Here is an 18,945-nt window from a genome sequence, read left to right as displayed (position 1 = left end):
ACAGGCATGGATGAAGACATGTTTATGCAATCGATGGTCCAGTGATGTGCTTTAGTTTTAAACAAGCATGCTTGCTGTTAAAGAGAAAAAGAAGAGGAAAAAAGGCACAATTTCATCCGTAGAGCTTTCTGTGTAGGATATCCATTCAACCAACACACACACTCTCACACAACTTACCTTTTAACAAGAAAGAAATTGCCTCACTCGCAACACTTATCTTTCTCTTTTCTCTAAAGTCAACACAAGGATAACATATAAGCAAACTCCTATTTTCTTTTTCTTTTTTTTAAAAGATCATTTTAATCTGAATGCATTGCCACCACAATCAACACCCGTTACCTGAAAATTCTACTCTCTGCTGAAGGTGTTTCAACTTCATAAAGACTGACAACTCAGAAACTGGTTATCCCACATATATCCTTTTATGAAACAACTCCATGAAGGACATGGAGGTACCGGAGGAGGTCCAGAGAAGGGCAACGAGGCTGGTGAAGGGCTTGGAAAATCAGCCCTGTGAGGAGAGGCTGGGGGGGCTGGGGCTGCTTAGTGTGGGGAAGAGGAGGCTGAGGGGAGACCTTATTACTCTCTTCCAGTACCTGAAAGGTGCTTACAGTGAGAGCGGGGTAGGTCTCTTCTCACTGGTGACAGGTGACAGGATGAGGGGAAATGGCCTCCAGTTGCGCCAAGGCAAGTTTAGGTTGGACGTTAGGAAACACTTCTTTACAGAAAGGGTTGTTAAACACTGGAATGGGCTCCCCAGGGAGGTGGTTGAGTCACCACCCCTGCATGTGTTTAAGAGCCGTTTGGATGTGGTGCTCAGAGAGATGATGTAGCGGAGGGCTGTTAGAGTTGGGGTACTGTGGTTCGGATGCGGTTGGACTTGATGATCTTTGAGGTCCTTTCCAACCTGAGTAATTCTATGATTCTATGGTTCTGGGGGAGTCAGCGTCCATGGAGGTGTTCCAGAAGCGTGGGGATGTGGCACTGAGGGACGCGGGCAGTGGGCAGCTGCGGGGGTGGACGGTGGCACTTGGTGATCTTAGAGGTCTTTGCCAACCAGAGAGATTCTGTCATTCTGTGAATGGAGCCATTTATTGCAACGAGAGGTAATCAGCAGCAAACAACCACAAAGTAAAGCCTCGAGAACATCACGGGAACACGGAAACACTTGACTGGGATACTGATGGAGCCACGGGCCCGGCAGCATTCAGGTGGGGCCAGGAGGCTGGATGTGTGGCCCAGTGCCTTCAGCAGCACCAGCACGCCGGGTTCCTGCGGGGCTGCGTCCGGCACCGGGCCCCTCACTCTGCGCTGGCTGCAGGAGCCGCCGCCCTCCTGCTGGGGTGCCCTCACCCCTGTGACGTGTGATGGCGTCATAGAGGGTGTCAGAGAGGGGCCATTGTGACGCATGGGGTGTGGAGCAGAGCTCAGGCTGCGAGGCTCAGGCGGAGCTCAGTGCGACTTGGTGAGGTGAGCAGGGAGGAAGGGGCTGCCTGTTCCCCAGCGCTCGGGGGCCTGAGCTGCGAACTCAGCCTCGTCCCGCTTCTCCCATAGGTTGGCACGTGGAGGAGAAAGCCCAGCACTGATGGGACAGACACTCCGCAAGTGGTTGCCGTCAACGCGCACGGTGTGCGTGGAGACACAGGAGGCCGCCGGCTCGAGGGAGCCTGGTGAGAGCAAAGTATCCCTGCACGCAGCTCCCCGCCGCCGGGCAGAGGGGTGCCGGGGGTCTGCCTGCAGCAGAGGGGGGAGGTGGGGGCCCTCCGCTCCTTGGCCAGGGGGCCGCGGTTGGGCTGTGGCTGCCTGCTGGCACCGCTGGGCCTGCACTGCCCCTTCCCCTCCACGGCCTCCGGCCCTGCCCCTCAGCTGGCACGGCCGGCACACAGCAGCCCCTGGGACAGCCCCCGGGGGCTCCTGGCCCCGCAAGGCGCTCACTGCTGTTACTCTCCTCTCCAGCATGCGTGCTCTGTGGCCGAGTGGATGAGGACTCGAGCATCCTTGGGCACAAAAAAGAGCTCGGTGGATTCTATTTCCATGAGTTTTGTGCGGTGAGTTCCCTCATGGCTCCTGCCAGCTTCCTCCAGCCAGTGATTTCCATCTTTCTGCCCTAACGAGATCATACTCTGTCCTCCTGTACAGATGTTTGCCAATGATCTCTGTGAATATGTGGAAGCTAGCAGAATGGCACAATTTTCCAGAAAAGACCTGATACGCACAGTGAGGCAGGCAGAGCAGACGGTGAGCACCGGACCAGAACAGGGAGCTTTGTGCCAGGAGAGGCACGGCGAGCTCAGCCTGGTCCCAAGGAAGCAATCCCGGCCCTTCCAACCAGCCCCAGGAGAAAGTCCTGCTCTTGCAGACGAGCCCTGTTCACCAGGCAGCTCTGCAGAGTGCCACCCAGCCCTGCCCGCACGCTGTGCCCTGCCCAGAGGTGCGAGGCCCGCTGCGTAGGCCCTGAGCCTGCTGCTGATGGGGGCCTCTCTGCTCTTTCCAGCTCTGCTTCGTCTGTGGCAAGACGGGGGCCACCATCATCTGCGCAGCGTGGGGCTGCGACCGCAGCTTCCATCTCCCCTGCGCCTCGGAGGGCCAATGTGTCACCCAGTACATTGGAAAGTTCCGGTAAGGGCTGCCAGGCGTTGCCTGTGGGCCTCCAACCCACTTTGGCTGTCAGCACCAGGCAAAGCAGTGAGGAACGCGCTGCGACAGCTCCCAGCAGCCTGACAGAGCCAGAGCCAAGGCCTGGGGCTCCTTCCTGCTCCTCTGCCCTCCTCACAGCACTTCTCACCTTGCCCATCCCTCCCATCTTCCCCCAGGTCCTTGTGCTGGGAGCACCGCCCGCAGCAGGCAGTGGAGGCAGCGCCGGCGCAGGACACGACCTGCATCATCTGCATGGAGCCCGTGGGGGACAGCAGGTCGTACAGCACCATGGTGTGCCCATCCTGCCAACACGCCTGGTTCCACAGGGCCTGCATCCAGGTAGGAGCCCTCCCCTTCCCTCATCCCGTGGGCACCGCAGGCGCTCAGCAGCACCAGGCCCGGCTCACGCTCACCCTGCTCGTGTTTCTGCTGCAGGAACAGGCCCTGCGTGCCGGCATCTATTGCTTCCAGTGCCCCCTCTGCAGAGACAGGGACTGGTTTCTTCGAGACATGGTCAAAATGGGGATCCGAATCCCATTCAGGTTGGTGTCTTTCAACCAGCTCTCGAGATGTGAGGGCACACAAGCTGTCCTTTGGAAGGAGCTGCCCCAGCAGGCCTGGCCCTTTGCAGCCATTAACATGGGCCTCAGCATCATTGGGAAGCTGGAACGGGGGTTAGGGTAGATGAGGAGGGATTCCATGCATAAGTTTTAGTCCTGGGGCGGTGAGTGCTCATCACATTTCCTCCCTTCTCTGGCAGAAGACCAACATGGGAGGACAACAATGCCTATGCATCCCTGCGAATTCGGCACCATCGCTGTGATGCCAGCAGCTGCCTTTACCCACAAGGCAGGGAGCAGGCAGAGAGAGAGGGGTGAGTTACCTCAACAGCCTTCTGGGGCTCTGCGTGGGATCGCAGCCTCACCCCAGGCTGGGGCAGCACAGACTGAGCACCAGAGCTGTGCCGGGCACTCCCTGGCTCAGGTCACTTTGTCCTCACGGCCACAACCCGTTGGTTTCCCAGGCCCTGGCAGCTGCTCCTCTGCAGCTCCTGTGCTGCACAAGGCACCCATCGGCGCTGCTCCTTCTTGAGTCAGGGCACAGCCAGCTGGGAGTGCAACGCCTGTGCTGGAGAGGGCACCGGTAAGAGGCAAACAGCCGCGTGCTGCTGGGCTGGGGCCAGGCGAGGCCTTGCTCCAGTCCCTTTGGCCCACGAGGGATGGGAGCCTGTCCCACCCTGGGGCTGGAGTCCCATCCCGCTCACCTTCCAGTCTCCCCTTACAGCCTCTGGCAGCGGTGTGGACAGAGCTGGCCCCAGCACCGCCAGCCAGCAGGGACTGCTGCCTCTCATAGGCCCCATAACATTGGAGAGCAGCAGCACCTCCAGCACCACCAGCACCACCAGCACCTCCAGCACCTCCAGCACCTCCAGCACCTCCAGCACCACCAGCCAGGCACCATCGGGGCCAGCTCACGTTCCCAAGGTGCCTGAGAGCGGCGTCCCGCCTAACCAGCACAGGATAAAATGGCGCAGAGTCTGCACACGTTTACATCGCATTGACGATGAATGGAACGAGCCCCAAGAATGCTGCGGGAGCAGCCGTGCTGCAGCCCTGCTGAGCGTTGAGAGCAGCACCCTGAACTCTGCCAGCCAGCAGGCTTCGCGGTCCACGAGGCACTCCCGTGCAGCTGGCTCCAGCCACCGGCGCAGACAGGGACAGCAGGATCACACAAGAAGCCGCTCTCCGCTGCAGCGCCACGCCACAGGTTCCCCGAGCCAGCCCCAAAGGCACCGTCGGAGCAGGCAGGCACCAGCCCTTAGTGATGAGAGCGGCACCCACAGACACACAGGACAAGGAACACCGAGGTCCTCGAGAGCTTCCGCAGCGGCTGCTGGAAGCCGGTCCAGGCAGCCAGGGCGGGCCCGGACTCGAAGCCGCTCACCTCGTCAACATCGGGATGCGGAGACCCGCAGCCAGCCCCGAAGACGCCGCAGGAGCCGGTCCGGGCGGCGACGGCCAGCCCAGGGGCGAAGGCCGCTCCCGGATACCACGTAGGGCCCGGAATACCAACCGCCGGCCCCACTGATGCTGTAGGAGCAGCCGTGTGCAAGCTCCACTTGCTATCCAAAGTCATCAGAGTCCATCGCAATAAAACACAGTTCCATCATGCCACTGTCGCTTTCATTCTTCTCTGCCTTTCCCGAGGTGGGCAGCTTTAGGGGCTGGAACCACGGGGATCCCTTCCCCCCAGCACTCAACCCATTCCTTCCTCCCCGCAGCCCTGTTCACGCTGAGCTGGGTTCTGGCCCCGACTCCAGTGGGGCGCAGCATTTCCAATGCGCAACGTGGCAAGAGGCTAGGCTGGCAGCTGCAGCCCCATTCTGGGGGTGTTTCTGACATCTTGGGGACGTTGCTGTGTTTGGGACATGCAGGCAGCCCCACGGCTGCTGCCGGCTGTGGGGTGGGCCAGGACCCGGGCTTTCCTCCTGCATTCGGGCAGTGCCTCAGGTCTGCTGCCACTGCTCCTCAACGTGACGTCCACTGTATATTTACTTGGTCCAGCTGTCTCGAGAAATAGCCCGCTGGTCTCTTCCTGGATCCAGTGTGTTCTACCAGCTGTCCCAGTGCAAAGTGACCTCTTCCATGCCCATCCAATTCAAAAGGCTTTTCCAGACTGGGCTGTCCTTGAGCAGGGGTAGACATCAGAGCTGCTCTCAGTTGAATAAAGGCTGTTTGGCCTTCTGGGTTCCAGTGCAAAATTTCTCCTTCTCCTTTCACAGCTTCATATTCCACCGTCCTCCATCAGTCCGCAGTTTGGTACCCATCATCGACAGCATCCTGCCATCCCTAAGGAAGCTCGCCTTTCCCATTCTGACTTTGGCTCCGGTATTTGACATACGGCCTCCTTGCGCTCACCCCGCAGGCTTTGGTATCCCCAGGGGGGGTAAAACCAACACGAATCACAGACTGACAAGCTGTTGGTGCTTTCTTCTTGGATACTCCGCCTCCCGCTGAGCTCGGAAAACTGGGGAGACTTGTTGTCACTCGTGTTCTTTCCTCCCTTGCCTCAGCACCTAGAAGGAGTTCATCTGCAACTTGGGCAGTGCAGCTTCCAGCTGGTTGTGCCGCCATCCCTCCGGTTCCCTAGCAAGCTGATTCCAGGATAGCTGGAATGGCTGGCTGGGTGGGCCGAGCGCAACTGGCTGAGGCCCCAGAAGCCCAAGTGCTGGCTGCTGCTCTTTGCTCACAGCAACCCCAGGCAACACCGCAGTGCTGCAGCACCGTGCCCAGGTGCCCAAGAAAGCCCAGGGCATCCCGGCTTGTAGCAAAACGCTGCAGCCAGCAGGAGCAGGCAGCTGATCGTGCCCCCGTAGCCGGCACTGGTGAGGCCGCACCTCAGGTGCTGCGTTCTGTACTGGGCCCCCCCCTCACTACAAGACAGACGTGGAGGCCCTGCAGTGTGTCCGTGGAAGGGCAACGGGGCAGGAAAGAGTCTGGAACAAAAGTCCCATGAGGAGCAGCTGAGGGAAGTGGGATTGTTCAGTGCAGACGAGGCTCGGGGGAGGCCTGAGCACTGCGCATCACTCCCTGTAAGGAGGTTGTAGGGAGGTGGGGGACGGCCTCTTCTCCCAGCTCACAGCGATGGGACGAGAGGGAACGGCACAGCTGCGACACCAAGCTGGGAGGGAATGTTGATCTGCCAGAGGGGAGAAGGGCACTACGGAGGGACCTGGATAGACTGGATCGATGGGCCAAGGGCAACGGTATGAGTTCCAATAGGGCCAAGTGTCGGGTCCTGCATTTTGGTCACAACAACCCCAGCAGCCTTACAGGCTTGGGGAGGAGTGGCTGGAAAGCTGTCTGATGGAAAGGGACCTTGGCGTACTGTTGGACAGTCGGCTGAATATGAGCCAGCAGTGTGCCCAGGTGGCCAAGAAGGCCAATGGCGTCCTGGCTTGTGTCAGGAATGATGTGGCGAGCAGGACAAGGGAAGTCATCCTGCCCTGTACTCGGCATTGGTGAGGCCTCACCTCGAGTACTGTGTTCAGTTTTGGGCACCTCAGTACAAGAAGGACATGGAGGTACCGGAGCAGGTCCAGAGAAGGGCAACGAGGCTGGTGAAGGGCTTGGAAAATCAGCCCTGTGAGGAGAGGCTGGGGGGGCTGGGGCTGCTTAGTGTGGGGAAGAGGAGGCTGAGGGGAGACCTTATTACTCTCTTCCAGTACCTGAAAGGTGCTTACAGTGAGAGCGGGGTAGGTCTCTTCTCACTGGTGACAGGTGACAGGACGAGGGGGAATGGCCTCCAGTTGCGCCAAGGCAAGTTTAGGTTGGACGTTAGGAAACACTTCTTTACAGAAAGGGTTGTTAAGCACTGGAATGGGCTCCCCAGGGAGGTGGGTGAGTCACCATCTCTGGATGTGTTTAAGAGCCATTTGGATGTGGTGCTCAGAGATATAATTTAGCGGTTGGACTTGATGATCTTTGAGGTCCTTTCCAACCTGAGTAATTCTATGATTCTATGATTCCTAAGACAAAGGAATTTTCCTATTATTAGCAGTTCACTCATGGGTCCAACTGCTGAATATCTGAGAGGCAGGAAGACTATTTGTTTCACAGTGGAGGAATTACTTTCCCCCCTGAAAAATAAAATTCAAAACAGGTTTGAAGTAGTTCTGCCTTCCCCCTTCCCAGCTGTACAAAAATACCTTTTAAAGTATTTTTTTAAAGGATACTTTAAAGTACCTTTTAAAGAAGAGCAGAAATATACAGTAATACATTTTCTTAAGGAAGCTCCTAACAAACTTCAGGCCATGGTAACTGATTTGGACTCAAGGAAGACAAGTATTTAAATATAAACAAGAATTAAACAATAGTAATCACTATCCAAATAATCTTACATATAAGACATTTTCCTAACTACAAGAACAGCACATTATAAAGAAACAACAGTTTAGAAGCAGGGCTGTACAGCACATCTGCAAGACAGGAAACTCACCTGAGTTTCATTCCAAAACACAGAACACAGCTCAAAGCCTTTTCTCCAAAACAACACACTACCCAAGGACTGTGCAATTTTTTCACCACTATGTCAACATAATGCCATTAATGCTTCCCTATCCCCTAACGATCTCATCCGACTAATACACATTATCTTGGCATTATGGTGTTCCTTGAAGCCTACAAATTTTGCTTTTCAGTGGAAATGCCTGCATGTACCAAAGTGAAGCTGAAGCTAACTTATATACTTGCATACAGATTACTACAGCAAGGCAGAAATGTATCAGATGAGTTATTTTAAATTTTTATGAAATTAAAACATTTGGGTTTACTGCAAATATATATATATATATTAGCAATAAAAATAACTCAAAAGTATTTCCTCTTGTCTGTAAAAGACAAAAAATGCCCCAAGCACCATATGCCATGACAGATATCAACCATTTGACAAGACAATCTCCACCGAGAGTGGTTTCCTATTTGTGCATAGAAAAAAGCTCATCAACTTTATCCCATTTCCTCACTGACTCTTTAAAAAGCCAGTTCTGGTTGCTATATGCACTGCAGCTCTTAGCCAAGCAGAGGAAAGGAAGCAAGAGGGGGAAAATAAAGGTAAGCGTCAGCGTCTGCCTTCTCATCAGCTCTTCCTTTCTACATTTTTGCCTGTTCTTAATTTTATCTGATGTGAAGTATCTCATGCTTATATATTATATCTGAAGAGATTCTTTTTTTTTTTTTTTAGATATTACTTTTCAGTTATATCTAAAGACATTAACCTATCCTTTTAAAATACCTACTTTAAAAAAAAAAAAAAAACAGCTCTAATAGAATCTTGAAAAACATTGGATAAGGATGTAGGTTTGGACCAAGAATATCCAGGCCAACTACACGCTAACAAAGGCAAAGGAGATCAACATTAATATTTCAGCTACTCTGTTACTGAAGGTTGTATTTTTATGTAGCATTAATCCCATTTAAAACATAGGAATGTAGTATTTAGAACAGGAATCTCAAGTTATCTAACTTTGAGAAACTAATGACATAATCTTTGTGATGACATTGAACCAAATGAATTTAAAACAAAACCAGTCCCTTTCCCCCCACATACAATTTTAGCTTTTATTAAATGAAACTTCCTTGAGGAAAAAAAAATAAAAATCAGCGTCAACCTATTGTAAATCTGAGAAAAAAAGTTTTAGTTCTGAAATTTCCTACACTTTAAAGCACTGATTTGAAGAGTTCTTTTAAAAATCCCATTCTGCATAAGTAAAATGTAAGCTCTGTATCACCTCAGATACGTAAAAAACTCTTTCACTCTGTGTTTGTTGCTGTTAATAGGACTGTAGTATCTGCCTGATATTTTCAAGGCTTGATCAGTCTAACCATAAATCACACCCAATGTTCTCCTAAGGTGTGCCTGCAAACAAAATGATACGAGTGTTTTTGCCATCTTCAGTTAAAAAGGTGGTTTTCTAAATGCGTAGTGATATGAGAAAACATCATTTTTACATCACCTGTTCCTCTCCAAGTAGTAACCAAGGCAATACACAGTCAGATGCTTTTACCTCAATACTTACTTATTCCAAGTGAATTGGAAAGAAAAAAAAAGTGAATTCACTATATCATGTATTAAATTCAAAGAAGTGTAGCTCCAAGATCAAAATTTACCCAACCTGAGTAAGGTGGTTTGTATTTACATCAAAATAATAATAATAACAAAGGCAGAATAGCAAACATTAAGAGGTTTTAAACTGCAAAAAAAGAAGGCACTACAGTGGAAGTCTAGTGGGAGCCTCTCTATATAACTTAATCCCTACAAGATAAGCAGTACTAGATATGCAAAATTTCCATTTATCCACATCTTATTGTACTTTCACAGACGTGATGAAATGAAGCTACAGGGCAGGGGAAAAAAAAAAACAAACCTTTTTACCACACAATCCTCACTTCCACATTATAAGTCCCAGAAATAATATTTTTTAGTCTACAATTATTCAATCTTTTAAACTTAATCTTGAAATCTGACTTTAACACACAACTTTAACACTATATAAATACAGAAACTGAATCAAAATCTTTGCCTAAAACTAATCTAGTTTTTACCATCGTATCCTGCTGACACTCTGTTCCAGAACTTCAAACAATAACAAATTTTGCACAATTACAAAGGAAAAACAGTAAACTAAAGGCAAAAATGGAATCTGTGCTCTCTATCAGTTGTATTTACTGTACGTAGGAGTTGGATTCAGTAGTCCTTGTAGGTCCTTTCCAACTCTGGTTATTCTACAGTTCTGAGACACTTAGTGTGAGAAAGAATGGCCCATGGGAAATACAGTCCTCCAAAAACCTAAAGCCGCACAAGTAATCCTGAGAAAGAAACAAAAATCTAGTTCTGCAATTAGACATAGCTAATTAAATAATCATACTTATTGCTACTACTGTCATTGCTCTCTGGGTAGCTAAAGCATGAACAAGGCAGAATTCATCGCTGCTGCAGGATTTGCCATATCATTGCTGTTCCATGTGATCCAGACTGAAGTCTGTCCCCCTTCCTGCAATTGTAAGCCCCTGGAGGAAACGAAGGGCTTGCAGATAGACTGCAGTTCAAGGAAGCTGAAGGAAGTGCCTGCCTTACCCATTAACACCAAGAGGCTTTATCTACAGAATAACAGCCTGACCACGGTTTCTCCTGGTGCCTTTGACAGCTTGCTCAGCCTGGAGGAAATAAAAATATTTGACAATCCATGGAACTGTGACTGCCATATTCTGTATTTAAAACTCTGGATGGAAGATCTCTCTGAATCCTCTCTTGCAAACATCAGATGTGCAACCCCTGCTGCTGTGAGGATGAAGCCCTTGAAGCAGCTGACTGGGAACGAGCTGGGGATCTGCAAGAGGCTTCTCCCAATCAAAAGCCTTGAGTTCTTTTGGAGAGACCTCGTTTTAATTGCTGCAGCAACTGTTACAGTTATTTTACTAGGATGGGTTCTGAAATTCTCAAAAAAGCTGGTGTGCCAAATAAAACTAAGTCAATATGTTTCTAGGCGTTCACTGTTGCAGAGACACATCTCTAAAAGCTACAAGCTGCAATGAGCTCTTCACTAGCTTGAACAGAACCATCAAACCATTCGACCACAGAAAATGTGCATGCACAGGCAATGTTAGCTGTAACAGTAGGATGCTACTAAGAGATCCCAGGACACAAAGTCTGGGTCCTCAGATAAGCAAGTTTCATTTCCTTTCAAAAACAAGCTTGGTGATACATTAAATGGCAAGTTTCAATCTGCCACTACCTACTCATACAGAAAGTAGGTTCTACGTTTTTTGTTTTTTTAAATCCTTTAATTTTGCATTTTTCCAGTGAATTCTCTGTTCTACCAAAACCTATACTTTTTAATATGTGGATATGAACACTGATTATAGTATTTTAGTCATACTTTTCTTATTTTGTGTTTCTGTTTCCCCTTCAGAGTCCCAGTGGCCTTTGTAGGATCATACATGTGTGCAGACAAATTCAGTTCTCTTCCTCAGGTTCTGAAGTTTCCTACCAGCAGAACCACTAAGATAATACAGACCAGCCACTGAATGTACCCCATATTACATCTAAGACAGATAATAAGAAAATAATCAGTAAAAATTATTTTAAATATCATTGAATTTCCCAGATTTAAAAAATTTAAATAAAAAATGTACATGAAATTAAAATAAAGGATGCTATTGAACATTCATACTCACTTCAGTCTGATCTCTCACAGTTCTACAGATTTCTGGCGAAATTGCTAAGAAATTTCCAGAGATTTTCTTCCAGTTTTACCACCGACATTTGATACACAGGATTTTATGCAACAGCTTTGAAGACATATTTCTCTCCCCAATTCTTGTGCTCCTCATCCTCATACAACAATTGTTACGGTGACTCGGGCATACCATTTTCTCTTTGCTGTGATTGTTCCTAAGACTCCAAGAACACCACGTCATGCTGTGATCCCATCTAGTCAGTTGAAGCTATGCTGATGAGGTGGGAGATCTCCAAAGGTCTCCTAAACTCATACAGCTGTTGGCAGTTCAACTTGAGACATGCCCTGCCCAAACTTATCTTCCCTGCTGGGTCTCTCTTCTTCCTGCACTAGCACAGACAGGCCAATTGAGACGTCCCCACCTGCTAACCTGAACTGACACCTGCCCCTGCCTGTGATACAAGGGAAGGCCAAGTACAGATGAACTGCTGAGAGAATCTTTCATGAGGGACAAATAGATTAAGGGAAAAAGCATGCACTGCAGGTAGAGGGTTACACAATTTAGTAACAAAGTGTAGCATGGGGCTTCAGACTGAGACAAGGAAAGGAACAGCATGATGTTTTCTTTGTAAAATCATTACATATCCGGGAGCCAACATGCACAGTGAAATGTTTAAGTCTGCAGTGACACACAGTGGGGAACAAGAAGGAACAGATAAATGCAGAGAACAGTGGGTTACATGGAGTGCTGACCAAAGGCAAGGTCATGCATCTGGAAATAAAAATGGGGTCGAGGACAATTCAGAGAAGTCAAATAATCTGGTACTGACAATGTTTGCACCTATCGCTTTAGAATATTTTCTCTGCAATGAGCTTTTCAAGTCTTTAAAAGGCAGCCAGCAGTTTGTGATAATGCAGAACATTACCCAAGAAATGCACTCCACAGTTGAGAGTTTCCTAAATGATATTTCTTATTTCTCTGAAATAACTCATTCATACTAAAAGCACACCACTCTCCTTTGTGCCTACAAAGCCAAATATGCATTTTTATTCCTGTCATAATAATAAGCAATGAAACTAAATGAATTTGAATGAATATAGTCCAGGACCTACACCAAAATAAGAAATAATATGCAGGTGAATGGATGAAGTTATAACTGAAGTTATAAAGCACTGGAATCCACTCAACCTGAAAGTTTGCTACTGTAGATAAGACAGTAACTTGCTCTCCTGTAGAGCTTTACTTGTACAAACATACCAAATGAGCAATTAGCAAACTTCTCTGCTTGTATCAACACACAGGATACAGGAAAAAATGGTAGTTTGAGGAAACGTTTCCAGGCCTCATAAGTTGAAAGAAGGGGGAATTTCCTCAGTGACAGAATTTCACTTTCCACTATAACAGAATTGTGTTTATCACCTGTGAACCATTTGGCTTTTATCTGAAAGCACTCTGAATAGAGGAAAGCTGAAACCACTGAGAAAAGGCTCACAAGCAACATTTGTGTTTATCAGCAAGGCCACTCTATCCTGCTTAAGCCATGTTCTCCATCAAATTGCATAAATAACCCTTCAGGTGCTAACAATATGCAAAGACAAGAAAATACAATGTCAGCTACCTAAAAAACAAAAAACAAAAAACAAAACAAAAAAAACCAGGACATATTCCCAAAGGAGTTTGTGAGGATCACAGAAAGCATTAGTCATATCATATCATGCCTGCAAACATGCAAACCAGTAATACATGCTTGCACATTCTCCTAGAACTTACAGTAAGTGCAGAGCTTTAAAAATGTGGATGCAATCTTTGGTAGCACAGATAAAGGTTTTGAGTTTTTTAATGTTTAGCAAGACAAGTGGTCACATGCAGAATTATGGAGCATGAATGACAAATATTTTCAAACAGTTCACTGTAATACACAGAGTAGATTCATGCATACTGCAATCCAATTAGCAGGGCATGTATCTGTGGGCTTCATGTATGAAATAGAATGGCCAGTGGACCTTCATTTTTCTTGAAATACTTAATATTTTCTTAACATTGAAGAACACTGCTGTTCAACCTGAACAACTTCTGTTTAGCTCAATGCATTATTTCTGCCTACCCCGAGGTTTGTTACAGATTAATTGCTGGAGTTCATGATCAGGGAATTTTGCTGCTGTTTGGATTTTGTTCAACAGCAATAAATGTTCAGCACGTTTTGGGAAATAGCTGCTTATTTTTAAGTGAATAAAGAAAGGGAGGCTTAGAAACTAGATCTTTTTGTTCTGGCCTTACAATTGCATCCTGCACCCAAATTACTACAGATGTTATTGAAGAGAATGGCAGACTTCCTATTTTTGGAACATTCACAGCTAAAACTTTTTTTTCCCCAACAGCTCTCCCCAAACATTGCCTTGGGTTGGTTTCTGATGCACATAATTTGCTTGGGTTTTTGTTCTTATTTTCCTTTTCCATAAATTCAGTAAATCAGATGTGCCCTACCTTCACGTTAGGGTTACACATGCATCACACAGTGTTATTCACCATTGCACTTAAGGCCTCAGTGTTATTAATGGAAGGCAATCATTTCAGCAAATATGCTAACAGTTAGCATTGGAGCTCTACAATGTAAAACAAAGAAGCTCACTCTCTAAAAATGACATCTCAGCTCAGGGTATGCTGAAAGACACATGCACTGTGCAAATTACAACTGCCTCTGTGCACTGATGGAGTTGAACTGTAATATTATTACACAGTTCTTTAGATTTGGTAGCTTTGCTTGGTGTCACTAAAGCCTTCCTCTGAATGCAGCCACTCTGGATACTGTATTCTGAAGTTAGCTACAGATACTGTTTTCTGTACAGTAGCTACAGTTACTATTTACTGTTTTTTTTCCACAGCATGTGACAAAAGTTGGGTAACAGCAGCCTGGTCAGGTCCTCAGAATAAACCACAGCAAGAGCAGAGTAACCAGGGGAGTAAAAGCACAGCGTGCCCTGTACATGAAGGTAGGAACTAAGAAGGAAAATGAGTGGAGGAAATGGTGGCAAACAGATAACTGGCAGTAACAGCTACCCAGTGCAGTGACAGGAAGGGTTAGACCATTATAATGACCCAATAATGACCATTTCTGGGCTCTGTACATAACTACACAGCTTTAAAACAGAGCAAGCTCATGTCTCTCTGCCTTGGCACAAGTGTCTGCTTTAAAAAAACTCATTCCACTTGCTGTGGATTCACTGTGTTTGATCTTTTTACCCTTGTTTACTAAGGATGACAGTATTTTGAGATTATACATTTCTTCTTTCAAATACTGCCTTCTGCAAGTGAAAGTCTGATTTCATTTGTCAAATACTGACGCCACAACTGAGTCTGCAACTACCCCTATACAGCACTCCCATTTTTTTTACACCAACAAGAAAAATTGACTACTGAAAAAATTAATAATTCCTGTCTAATTATTGCTCTAAGCTTATTGTATTGCATTCTTCAGAGCACTACACAAAACAGTTTCAAAAGCCCTTAGTCCATTGCTAAATTCCATGTAAATATTTTGCTATTACATCGATACCAATTACATTTAGATTGCACTCAATAACAAGAGCATGACAACAAATTGCCTTAGTTGCATAACGGCCACGTGGCTGCTTTTTGAACCCAACTCCTTCTCTGGGGCAATCTGCTCCATGACAGACCTCTCAGCATGCCCTTCCCTGGGGCACCTCTGGGTGTATCCAAACAACGCCCAGGGGCAGCAGCACTGATGGCACTTGAGGAGGCACATGGCTGCTCACTGGCATGGCAAGCTCCTTCAAGGCAACAAATCTGAGCTACCTGACAGAAGTTCATTCACATTTAATTTAGTTTTATGAGTTTCCTGTTCAGCCATTAAGTACCCATAGTTATTAAAGGTCACTTGCACTATTCTATACAGGTACATTCTGTAGGGAAAGTGGATGGACACCTCTTCCCTCTCAAGTGTATCTAATGCTAAGGAAATTCAGAGCTCATTCAGAGTTCATCTTAATTCAGAAAAAAATAAATAAATCACGAGAAGTCCATTTTTTAATGGCCTTGGTATGAAAAAAGTCCTTAGGAGTCAAAAGGGTTTTTTTTTGTTTGGTTGGTTGTTTTTTGCCTCGGATACTAAGAAGTCATTTAGGATTCATATTTTGTGTCTGCTGACCACAGAGCAGGAGCATGGAACCTCCTGCTGACACGGCTGCACAAAATCTCCCCGCCACCCACTCAGGCCAGCAGCAGCACCAGGTAGCAGAAGATTGTGGCAATTACCCCCTCAGAGGTTGCCTTCAGCACACGGGAGCACTTAGAAGCAAGCGTGTGTTTCTATTCCCCGACTTTACAAGACAAGTTGCAAAACAATTGAGCAAAAATGGCTCAATTTTCAGATACATCTATAAACAGCTGCGTTGTTGGAAAGATTAAAACTAAAACAGCAGCGATCGGAGCCCGAACGAAAAGACCGACTGCTGTTTACGGATCACAAACCGAAGTCCGGAGATGGTTCTTTTAAATTTCTGACGGCTGTGAAACTGGATCAACATCGCCACCCAGTGGCTCCGTGGAGCTCCCGACCCCTTCGTATCAGCATCTCAGTAACGGGCTGAGATAGAGCGGTTTTCCAAACCAGCCACGAGCTGCTGTCAGCTCTTTCTAAAGCGTTAATATAGGTTTTCTGCAATGAAATTTCAGCTGTTACAGAAAAAAATGCCTTCTCTTGACCTAAACCTAAAGTTAGTATACTTTTGGACGTTGGGCAATACACTCTCCATTTATTTTACACACTGTGGTTAATACCTTTTAGGCCCACTTCAGGTTTTCTGCTACTACAACACGAAGTCACAGCTCCAGCTTTACATTAAAACTTCTCACATTTTCTTTCTTCCAACCACCCGAAGTGTTGAAGAGCTTAAATGCAAATAATAATTTGAATAATCACTTTGCCACTGCAATGTCATGCTATCAAAGTACAATAAAATGAAGAGGGAATAAATGTAGATTAAGAAATTGAAGAAAACAGCAAATGGGTGGGTTTTTTCCTACCACTCCTCCTCTATTTCTGAAAATCTGTAACAGATCTTAACAAGAGAGATTGCTCCTACAAGAGGAGTTAAAAAAATCAACACAACCAAGGAAGACAAAAGTTATCATTAAGAACTCCAGCACTTCTGACACGTCTCAGACAGACATAGGGATACTGCAAGAACACTGCTGTTAGGATGTCTGGTGGATTTACATGCACTGCATTCATCTTGCCTAGAAGAATCACAGTCAGTGAACCACGCAGATTTCCAGCTGTTTCTTTACTGAGCACTTCAAGCAACATTTTGTGAATGTGCACACATGGGCCAACTGGTGGTGTCTATACATGTACACACTGCTGCTCCACAGGATTTGGGTTGGAACTGGAAAAAAAAGGGGAATACCAATGGGAGCACACACTGTTCAAAGGGATTTCAGCTATCCTCCTTACCCTACAGTCCTGAAGTGGCACCTCCAGCCTGCAGTGTCAAGATGGTACAGGTGAACAATCATGCCAGGAATTAGGGTCTGGTCTATGACGACTTGCCAAGTCTGACTGAGAGGTAACCAAGGTTTTCAGTTTCATCAGCAGCTCTTCAGTGTACGAAACTGAGATGAACAGCTGTGTTTTAAGAAATCTGTTCTAATAACAGGAAAGGTTTCTGAAGCGGAATGTCCTCTCTTACGCTCTTGAAAACAGACAAGGAAAATGGATGGGTGACCAAGACAGATAAAAGCCTTCAGAAACTTAGCAGAGGAGAATCTGCACTGCATTCATACAGATGATTAAGCTATGTACATGAATTTGGGCTTTTAAATGACAATGAATCCAGTGTCCACAACTGAGTCACATGAGAGCTTATGGCTTCTAATACTCAAAACAGTAACTTCAAAAACCACATGAAGGCTTTTTTATTTTTTTACAGTTTGTTCTGAAGTTTGGCTGATAAACTCAGCACTCACTTTGGGTAACAAAAACGTCACATAGGACAAAGAGGTACACTTTGTCTAGAAGCTGCAAGACAGAAGTTACACCGCATATGATGATGAAGGAGACACTGAACATTCTGAACATTTTCTCAGAGCAAGATAAGGCTCTGCAAACATACAAGAAGAATGCAAAAATTCTTGGTTGGAGGATTTTCAGCCACAAATTCTTCCCTACTTGCTAGTCAGCAACTTCCTTACCACCTGACAGCTTCACTGCCACTATGATAAGAGAACACCAAGCAAAACCAATGCTTCTTTAGAATAGGCCACAAGTGCTACACGATCCAAGAGGCATCACTTTTCAAGACTCCAGGAGTCTTTCTAGTGCCTCCTAATGCTGGAGCCACGGTGGTTTTGAGGAACAAAGCACACAAGACTCTCCAGGACAAAACCATTCTAAAAATTTGGGGCTTCCCAATTAATTGTGATTATTACCATTATATTAAAGAACATCTCCACCAACATGCAGTTCCCTCATTATTTCTCATGCAGTACAAACATACAGATTTGGAAAAACAGAGGCTGTGATGTCAACCGATTCTCCTGCTGTACGAGTGACAGTTCTCAAGATAACTATCTGTCTTGGCCCTCTGCAAATGAATTACAGGTCTCCATCCTATCCACATACAAAATCTCCTGTAAATATGAAGCACTCAAAAAACTTTCCTAATTATTTTTTTTCCTTCCTATGCCCTTCTCAAAAAGGTTTTAGAACACTAACAAATTAAAAGCAAATATACTAGTATTTTAACCTAGCAAACATCAGAAACTGTTAAACTGGATATAGATTTGCTTACATCAGCATATCCTTCAGCTTAGACTGAATTACTAAATCATATAATACTACAAAATTATCCTAGCTAAAATTCAGAACAATTCATTTCTGTAAAAGAGCATAGTCTGTAATAGCAGCAGCAGTGCCACAGAAGACTGTGTAATATATTTTAGGATTTCTCTGTGGGTTTCTCTCCACAGCATTTAATATAAAGTCACTGTATGTATTTATTTAGGTCAGAACTTAATTTGCTTTGTAACTTCAAATCTCAAGCAGTTGCTCTGAAATATAATACAGTCCCACCAACCAAATTCCATTATCAAATGTGGAAATGTGCAAGCAATCTTGCACCTGTAACAAAGGTTTTGGAAATCAACCTCTATATTAGACATGAGAAATTTGACTACTTGTTAAACTGAGTTAGCTGAGGGAAAAGGATTGTGATCAAGGCCAGCCTATGGGGGGGGGGGGGTCCTTCTACCAGGTTCTGGTGCTGTTTTCTATCGCTCTGCTCTTGTCTGATGAACAACACTCAAGTATACAGGCAGATACAAATTGAAATTGACTCAAGCCCTTGCTTCTCCTAAGCTTTCCATGAAACAGGTGCTAATCCTCAGTGGAGCCTGGGGATCAAAGACAAGCATTTCAGCATTCAAACCACTATTTGCAGTTTTCACAATTTGAGAAGTAACAAAAGATCTTCTACATGAGCATAGCAACAGAAAACATAAGTCAGAACACTATGTTTGGGGAGTTCTTTGTTTTAAATGATTCTAAAAG

The 18,945-nt window shown here is 46.2% G+C and overlaps 3 protein-coding genes across 7 annotated transcripts in view; 2 read left to right on the top strand and 1 right to left on the bottom strand.

Moving 5' to 3' along the window:
- The window catches only part of KIAA1257 (uncharacterized protein KIAA1257 homolog), a 141,874-nt gene that overhangs the window by 101,646 nt on the left and 21,283 nt on the right, over nucleotides 1-18,945 (bottom strand). The gene's annotated exons all lie outside the window — the stretch shown is intronic.
- On the top strand, nucleotides 1,409-4,807 carry LOC101750189 (PHD finger protein 7-like). The gene is made up of 10 exons (XM_040646781.1): nucleotides 1,409-1,470; nucleotides 1,555-1,670; nucleotides 1,957-2,048; nucleotides 2,140-2,238; nucleotides 2,495-2,619; nucleotides 2,814-2,976; nucleotides 3,073-3,179; nucleotides 3,398-3,511; nucleotides 3,662-3,780; nucleotides 3,922-4,807. Exons 1-10 carry the CDS (start codon nucleotides 1,409-1,411, stop codon nucleotides 4,692-4,694), a joined length of 1,770 nt encoding a protein of 589 aa, XP_040502715.1. The 3' UTR covers nucleotides 4,695-4,807.
- GP9 (glycoprotein IX platelet) lies at nucleotides 8,198-11,365 on the top strand. The gene is made up of 2 exons (NM_001389561.2): nucleotides 8,198-8,249; nucleotides 10,097-11,365. The coding sequence occupies exon 2, from the start codon at nucleotides 10,104-10,106 to the stop codon at nucleotides 10,728-10,730; it is 627 nt and encodes a 208-aa protein (NP_001376490.1). The 5' UTR covers nucleotides 8,198-8,249; nucleotides 10,097-10,103; the 3' UTR covers nucleotides 10,731-11,365.

The sequence above is a fragment of the Gallus gallus genome, chromosome 12 (genome assembly GCF_016699485.2).
Source record: "Gallus gallus isolate bGalGal1 chromosome 12, bGalGal1.mat.broiler.GRCg7b, whole genome shotgun sequence".
In the NCBI taxonomy this organism is placed as follows: Eukaryota; Metazoa; Chordata; class Aves; order Galliformes; family Phasianidae; genus Gallus; species Gallus gallus.
This window is presented reverse-complemented; position numbering and strand designations above follow the sequence as displayed.

Bases quoted from the DNA above. Each gene is read 5' to 3' on its own strand.
- LOC101750189 (XM_040646781.1), top strand. From the start codon at position 1,409: ATGGGGTGTGGAGCAGAGCTCAGGCTGCGAGGCTCAGGCGGAGCTCAG. The intron at 2,977-3,072 runs GTAGGAGCCCTC...TTTCTGCTGCAG, and splicing joins TCCACAGGGCCTGCATCCAG to GAACAGGCCCTGCGTGCCGG. The intron at 3,781-3,921 runs GTAAGAGGCAAA...CTCCCCTTACAG, and splicing joins CTGTGCTGGAGAGGGCACCG to CCTCTGGCAGCGGTGTGGAC.
- GP9 (NM_001389561.2), top strand. From the start codon at position 10,104: ATGAACAAGGCAGAATTCATCGCTGCTGCAGGATTTGCCATATCATTG.